This window comes from Apodemus sylvaticus, chromosome 1 (genome assembly GCF_947179515.1).
Source record: "Apodemus sylvaticus chromosome 1, mApoSyl1.1, whole genome shotgun sequence".
In the NCBI taxonomy this organism is placed as follows: domain Eukaryota; kingdom Metazoa; phylum Chordata; class Mammalia; order Rodentia; family Muridae; genus Apodemus; species Apodemus sylvaticus.
The window spans coordinates 123,160,557-123,169,000 of record NC_067472.1 but is presented as its reverse complement, the minus strand read 5'-3'; the positions used below and the strand labels follow the sequence as shown (position 1 = coordinate 123,169,000).

Sequence of the window (8,444 nt, the reverse complement as noted above, 5' to 3'; positions counted from 1 at the left end):
AAACTGAAAGTAATTCCACTAAAATCAGGAAAAGATAAAGCTGCCCTCTCTCTCCCTATTTAACATACTACTTGAAGTTACAGCCAGAGTAATAAGAAATCAACAAGAGGTCAAGTGGATACAAATTGGAAAGGAAGAAGTCAAAGTAGTGTAATATGCAGATTGTATGGTAGTATATATAAACAAACCCAAAATTTCTACCAGAGACCTCCTACAGATGATAAAGAGCTTCTCCAAAGTTGCTGGATACAAAGTTAACAAATAAATCAGTAGCCCTCCTTTCTACTAATGAAAAATTGACTGAGAAAGAAATTAGGACACAGCACCTTTTATTTATTCTTTTTTTGGATTTGAGATTTATTTTTTATTATATATTTTTATTTTTTATATTCTTTGTTTACATTCCAAATAAGATTTATTTTTTATTAAATATTATCTTCACTAACATTTCAAATGCTAAAATCTTTCCCAGTTTTCCCCTCCCCGAAAACCCCCCAACTGTTCCTCCCATCCCTGCCTCTAAGTATACATGCCCCTCCACTCGACCCACTCCTACCTCCCCGCTTCTATTTCCCTTTTTGGGGACATCTATTGAGCCGTCACCAGACCAAGGGCCACTCATCCCACTGATGCCCAACACAGCATTCTTTTGCCACATTTTTGGCTGGAACCTTGTGTACCCCTTAGATGGTTTAATCCTTGGGAATCTTGGGATATCTGGGTGGCTGACATCATTGTTCTTCCCATGGAGCTGTACACCCCTTCAGCTCCTCCAGTCTGCCCTCCAACTCTTCCATTGGGTACCCCACTCCCTGTCCAATGGTTGGCTGCTAGCACCTACCTCTGTATGTGTAAGGCTCTGACAGGGCCCCTCCAGAGACAACCGTGATATGCTCCTTTTGGTAAGCACTTCTTGTCAACCATAACAGCGTCTGTGTTTGGTGACTGTTTATAGGATGGATCCCCGGGTAGGGCAGTCTCTGGGTGGCCTTTTCTTCAGTCTTTGCTCTACACTTTGCCTCCTTTATTGCTCCTGTGAGTATTTTGTTCCCTTTCTCAGAGGAAGCAAAGCACCCCCACATCAGTCCTCTTTCTTTTTAAGCTTCCTGTGGTTTGTGAATTGTAACTTGTTTATTTTGAGCTTTTGGGCTAACATCCACTTATCAGTGAGTGGATACCATGTGTATTCTTTTGAGACTGGGTTACCTCACTCAGGATGATATATTCCATCCATTTGCCTAAGCATTTCATGAATTCATTATTTTTAATAGCTGAATACTACACCATTGTGTATATAGACCACAATTTTTGTATCCATTCCTCTGTTGAAGGATATTAGGGTTCTTTCCAGCTTCTGGCAATTATAAATAAGGCAGCTATAAACATATTGGAGCATGTGACCTTATTGCATGTTGGAACATTTTCTGGGTATATGCCCAGAAGTGGTATACACAGTGTCCTTTATAATAGCCATGACTAATATAAAATTTCTTGGTGCACATGTAACCAAGCAAGTTCAAGATCTGTATAACCCTATGAAATCCCTGAAGAAGGAAACTGAAGAAGATATTAGAAGATGCACACATCCCTAGTGTGCATGGACAGGAAGGATTAACATAATGAGCATGCTCATCTTAGCAAAGACAATGTGCAGATTCAATGCAATTCCCATCAAATTCCTAAACTATTTTATCGACCATGAGGCAATCAATTCTCAATTTAATATGGAAAAACAGAAAGCATAGGATATGCAAAACTATCCTGAACAATAAAATAACTTGAGGAGGAATTACCATCCCTGTCCTCAAGCTGTACTACAGAGCAATAGTAAAAACAAAACAAAACAAAACAAAAACCAAAAGACTGTATGATATTGGTGCAGAGATAGACATGTTGATCAAAAGAATTTAACCAAAGCCCTAGAAGTAAACCCACACACCTATGTACATTCCAATTTTGATAAATAAGTCAAATTCATATAATTTAAAAGAGAAAACATTTTCAACAAATTGTGCTGCTCTAACTGGATATCTACTTGTAGATGAATTCAAATAGATCCATATATATCACCCTGAAAAACACTGAAGTCCAAGTGAATTAAGGAGTTCAACATATTACCTGATACACTAAATATCATAGACTAGAAAGTAAGAATTACCCTTGAATGCAAGTTTTGGAGATAATTTTTTTCTGAACAAAAGACTCATGGCTCAGCCTCTAAGATCAATAACTGATAAATGGGATCTCGTGAAATTGGAAAGTTTCTGTAAGTCAATGACACTGTGAATAGGACAAAATGAGATCTCATAGATTAAGAAAAGATCTTCACCAAATCTTCCTGTGACAGAGGGCCAGAGGAGAGATCTGGAAACTAGATAGCATTTGAAATATAAATAAAGAAAATATCCAATAAAAGAAAATAAAAACATTTATAAACAAATTAAAACAAACAAAAACATTTATAAATCAGTTAGACACTAACAACTCAAATAGCCTAATTTTAAAAATGGAGTACAGAGTTAAACAGAGATTTCCAAACTGAGGCATCTTGAAAAGTCATGAAGCAATTAAAAAATGTTCAACCTCCATAGTCATTATGGAAATGTAAATCAAAACATCTCTGATAGTCATTCTGAGAGTTGTTCAGCTCTTCAGTCTATCCATTTAGATGCTGACATATTGCTCAGGGCAGGCAATATGTAGTGACTTTAACTGTGTTTCTTTCTAGTCATTATGGTGCCAGGCTCCTGACATTCCACTTAGGGAAGCTAAAATGTAGTCTAAGATAAGTTTAACATAGCCTTTTTCTCTAGATGATAACAGTAGATGCTGTGGTTCTCAAACTACTGTCTACCCAGACACTGTTGGGGAACATTAGGAGTTGGCAATAGGAGTCAACTGAGGTGGAATCATGCTTGCCTCCCAGATGCCAGAGGTATAGAGGGTCTGGAAGAGGGGCTTTTTGTGGAAGACTTAGTCTTGGCTCTGGGAATGAAGGTCTCCCCTTGCAAGAGACCCTTGAGGAAGGAGATGATTTTTTCTTGTCCAAATTGTTTTATATGGCATATGAGGATGCAGACATCTTACACTGGGTGTACCAGAGATTATATATATGTGTTGCAGGAAAGGATGCCCATAGATGGAAGCTTATTGGCTAAGTACTCAGAGACTATCTAGATACCCCATAAGTATGGAGAACTGTAGGTTTTATGCTGTGTAACCAGTTGTCATGGTCTTCTTACTGGGTTGTCTTAGTCATATGCTCTGGCACAGGAACCTTGTCAGGAGTTGATTATAATGCCTCCCATTCTTAATTATGAGATTTACTGTGATATTTGGAATCTGCTTTACTCTACCAGTTCTTATGTCTGGTGCCATGGTTCCTCTTGCCCCCACCAGTCCAAACAGGTAAAATAAAAACTGAAGATATAGCATATTCTCATGAAGATGCTGATTAAGAGGAATACTCCTCCATTAATTGTGGGAGTACAAACTTGTAAAACCATTTTGGAAATCTATTGGACTGTTTAGTCCCAGGTATACCAACTCCTGGGCATACACCCAAAAGAAGCTCCACAATCCCACAAAGACACTTGATCAGCAATGTTCACAACAGTTTTATTCCTAACAGTCAGGAAGTAGAAACAACCAAGATGTCCCACAACTGAAAAATGAATAAAAAAATGTCGTCTATTTACATGGAATACTATTCAGCTGTTAAAAACAAAGGCATCATGAATATAGCTGGCAAATGGGTGGAATTTGAGAATATCATGTTGAATAAAATAACCAGTTCAAAAAGTATGTGCATCGTATGTATTCACTTATTAGTAGATATTAGCCATTAAATACAAGAAACACATGCTACATATTGCAGACCCAAGAAGCTAAACAGGAAGGAAGGCATAGAAGAGGATGCTTGACTATACATAAGAAAGGTTAATAAAATAGTCAGAAGAGGCAGATGAATGGAGGGCACTGAGTGGGGGAAGGGAAGGGGAGGGGAAAGGAGGGTTCAGAATCAGGTCTGGGGAGGGACAGGATGGATGCCTATATGGTCATGAAAATAAATGGAAATATGTAACTGACAGGGATGGGGATGTGGGGACATCTCCAGGAAGAGACAGAGACTTGAGATAGGGGAGGCCCCTAAGCACTAACGGTGGTGACCATACGTGATACAACAGTAGGGATCAGGAAACTGAAGAGGTCCCTATAACAAGGAAAGACCTCAGTAGAGCAACAGGGACACCAAACTATCCTCTAAATATTCAACTCAAAATTTATGCTGTCTACAAGGAATGCATCGACAAAGATGGGGCAGAGAATAATGTAATGTTCACACAATAACTGGTTAACCCAACCAGTTTGAGACCCATACTATGGACAAGCACAAAGCCTTGACATGATTAATGATACTCTGTTATGCTTGCAGACTGGAGACTTGTATGGCTGTACTCTAAGAAGCTCCACCCAGGAACTGACTCAGACAGATTCAGATATCCATAACAAAACAGTGGCTGGAGCTTGGGGACTATCACATAACAATAAGGGAAATGGTTAGGGGCCCAGAGTGTTATAGGAGCTCTACAGGAAGATTAACCTAGTCAAGCAAACTGGAACCTCAGGGGTCTCAGAAACTGATCCACCAAATGCCCCACAGCTGGATCTCATGGCGCACTTCCCCAACTGAGGCCCCTTTCTCTGTGATAACTCCAGCTTGTGTCAAGTTGACATTAAAAACCAGTCAGTACAGATATATAGTAAAAAACAAAATCATCCTCAGTTCAATCCTGGTAGAGGAGAACTATATTGGACACTATTGCTAGAATACAGAAAGACAAAGAAGGAACACATTTCTTCTCATAAAGGCTAACTGAACTTTATTAAACTTAGGATTCTATATTCTTTATGTTTATTATTAAGAGTATGTTAATGAAAAAGTGTGACAGGAATCAAACTTACAATCCTTACTTCCATGAGATCATTTTCATTTTGTGAGTTACCTGCTTTGATTATAAGTTTTTGTCTACAATGTGTTTCTTAAGTATTTGTAGAGGTCCTCCAACAACTCATACTTTACTCCTTTTTACACTTTATAGTAGATGTATGTCATTTTACTTATTTCTTTTCCATTCTACCATTTTACCAATTCTCTTTCTGGGTAAGACTTTTAGAAAATGAGAAGTGATTAAATATACTACTTCTTAACCCATAGAAGTTACATCTTATTTATTTCGAACAGTATCCTTTCAACTTTTAAATGTTGCCTTTTAATTATCTACTATGTCCATTTAATGCTGCTAATATATGCATGGATGAGGGAATGACTTGTTGGAGCATTGTCATTCTGCCAGGATTCAAATTGAAAGCGGATGGAATTTCTTATTTCAAAAGATTTTTCTTTGTAGCATATATAGTTCTATAATGTATCAGTCTCCCATGTCAAAATAAAGCATCACTTAATTTATCAAATATCATATGCATTTATCCTATAATTATTTATTATGGACCACAACAATAGCATGCATTTGACATTTTTCACAAGAAAATGGATATTAAAATTAATTTATAAAACTCACAACCAATTTTAAGCTGTTGCATTCTTCAATCAAATGCATAAAAATTAAGGAATATAGCATTACAGTTATAGAAAGACCTATCACACAGATTTGTGAGAAACAAGATTTAAATCATGTTTTTAATTCTAATATATAGTTTCTTTTCATTTTTAAATGGGAACAAATTTCATATTTGGCCCTAAAATTTTATTGTAACTAGTAGTTTCAGTGGAGTCTTGTAAATAAGTTAGGTCCAGGAAATATGTCAGAAAAATTTAATGAATGTTTTTCATTTTAGAATGCATATTCTGAAACTTTTGAAAATAATTTTTATCAGGCCTTAACAAAATAATGAAGCACTTCGGTGCAAAGATGCAAAGAAGTAGCCCAGCACTAGAGGCCAATATACAGAAAACTTCCACAGCCGCCATAGACTTGCCTTTGGTGCTATGATAGACAGGAAGAAAGGTGACCCAGACACTGCAAAATACTAGCATGCTGAATGTCAGGTACTTGGCTTCATTGAATGTGTCAGGCAGATTCCTGGCCAAGAATGCAAGAATGAAACTTCCAGTAGCAATGAAGCCTAAGTATCCCAGTACAAAATAGAAGGCAAGAATTGAACCTTTGTTACAGATAATCAAAACGTGGCCCTCTTCCACATGTCCATCAGCATCAACAAATGGAGGAGATGTAATCAGCCATATTCCACAGAGAATCACTTGAATCATTGTGCAAAGTGGAATGATGAACTTAGGTGCACCGGACACCAGCAGCCACCTCATCTTTCTACTTGGATTAGTAACCTTGAAAGCCAGGACTACAATAATTGTCTTGGCCAAGACAGTAGAAGCAGCCACAGTGAACACAACAGCAAAAATTGTCTGCTGCATTCTGCATGTGGCAATGTTGGGATAGCCAATGTAGAGCAAGGAACAGAGGAAACAAAAGATAAGCGAGGTGAGTAGAACATAGCTGAGACTTCGGTTATTGGCCTTGACAGTAGGTGTTTCTTGGTGCTTCAAGAAGATACCAAGAACAAGAGCTGTGAGAGCAGTGAAGCACAGAGCTAAGATGGCCAGAGACATTCCCAAAGGGTCTTCATAAGCCAGGAATGAAATAACTTTTTTCAGGCAGTGAGTTCTTCCAGGATTGGCATACTGATCATCTAGACACTTGATACATTGATCCATGTCTGAGACAGAAAGCAAATTATCATCAGATTTAATATTTACTAATTATTCATAAGACATATGTTAATGCATGAGCATTTCATGGTCAGGTTGGCCTTAGCTTTTGTGATAAATGGGAAATTGTATTTGGGTGTTGTTTAACAATTAAGAGCATTTCCAAAATTTATTGTCTTTGTGCACAATTGTGCAAAACTCTTCTTTCAAGACAATTTTAGTAGCTTGTTGGAAAGTATTGGAATATGATAGAATATTGAAATTTCTATAATTAAATATATTTTTGAGTGAAAATCATAAAACATATTATTTTTAACATTTCTGTAAACCCTGAAATACAAAAATTTTAAATCAGCTTTTGCCATATATATTTTTACAAATGTATTAGATATAAGGTTAAAACCATATACTAAAATCCTCATGTAACTGATTGGGTATGCAAACATCATTAACTCCATGTATTTCAGAAAATAGTTCATGAATAGGGGAAAACAACCAGAAACTGCATGATCCTTTTAGCACTTAAAATTTCTATATGTTAAAACATAACTATTAGGATTCAACACATGAATTTTAGTAAGAAAGCATATCTACCAGTTTTAGTAATTTATAGTGATTTGACTTTCAATGCTTTCCAAAAATACTTACAAAAAATTTTCAATGGAAAATTATTTAATTGCATTCATAAAAATTTTGTCATTTTGAAAAACATATATAGTATTGTAAAAGCCTTATATATGACAAATAAAATTCTAAATTAGAGTTTTCCTCAAAATGTATGCCCAAAGTTATTTCATCAATTAAAAAACAAATGACATTTAATAATCCATTGTGCACTAAAGATTAGCTATCCAAGGACTTCAAACTCACTCATTGAAGCTAGTAACATTTTTCATGTTAAAACAGAATAAGGAAAAAAAGACAAATTATTATATATTGACTTATTCATTTCATTAGTGATTTACTTTCAAGTATAGCTTGTATTCCTTATTTATAAATCATGACTCCATGGGATACCTGAAAGAGAATGACCTGAACAAGTAACTGAAACAGTGAGTCTTTATCCTTAATATCCTGCTGCTTGTCAAATAAGATTCTGTATAATATTGCTTGTTTGCCAAGCCAATTATGTGGTTTTAAAGTATAGAATGAGAAGTAAACTAGACCTGAGATAAAAGCCTTTCAGGAATTATTCTGACTTCCATACACAAGTGACATCTCTCTTCCACTCTTATTTGTCTCAAAGTGCTTTCAGCTAAAAGATTCCCCTAACAACATAGTCTAAAAGCACATTTATATCAATATTGATATTTGCCTTCAACCATTTCTGAAAATACACTGAATAATTAAATATTTCTTTCACATTTTGCTTCTTAAATGGTTTTGCAATTAAATAAAAATATTTCTAAGCAGTCATACCTATGGATCAGGAACCATGCAGCAGAGATTCTCTTGCTGAGCCCATCCTCCCTGCCTTCTGAGCCCTCTGGGTGTTGCCAGCTGCCCTGGGCATCCTGCTATTCCTGATGAACCTCCATTTTCCTGCCACCTCTCTGCACGCTTTCATCAGATCTGCTGATCTAGGACCATACAGATAAGTTTCCTTTACCACATATATCTTCCCCGCCTGCTGAGTCCTCTGTGGTGCTGTCAGATGATCAGAACATCCTGGAATCCCCAAAGGACCCACATTCTC

At 36.5% G+C, this 8,444-nt stretch overlaps 1 protein-coding gene across 1 annotated transcript in view; it reads right to left on the bottom strand.

The window, feature by feature from the left end:
- Window positions 1-5,836: 5,836 nt before the first annotated feature.
- The window catches only part of LOC127666350 (vomeronasal type-2 receptor 116-like), a 52,352-nt gene continuing 49,744 nt past the window's right edge, over window positions 5,837-8,444 (bottom strand). Inside the window, exon 6 of the mRNA XM_052159194.1 lies at window positions 5,837-6,756. Coding sequence (XP_052015154.1) covers window positions 5,837-6,756 — 920 coding nt within the window. The remainder of the gene's footprint in view (window positions 6,757-8,444) is intronic.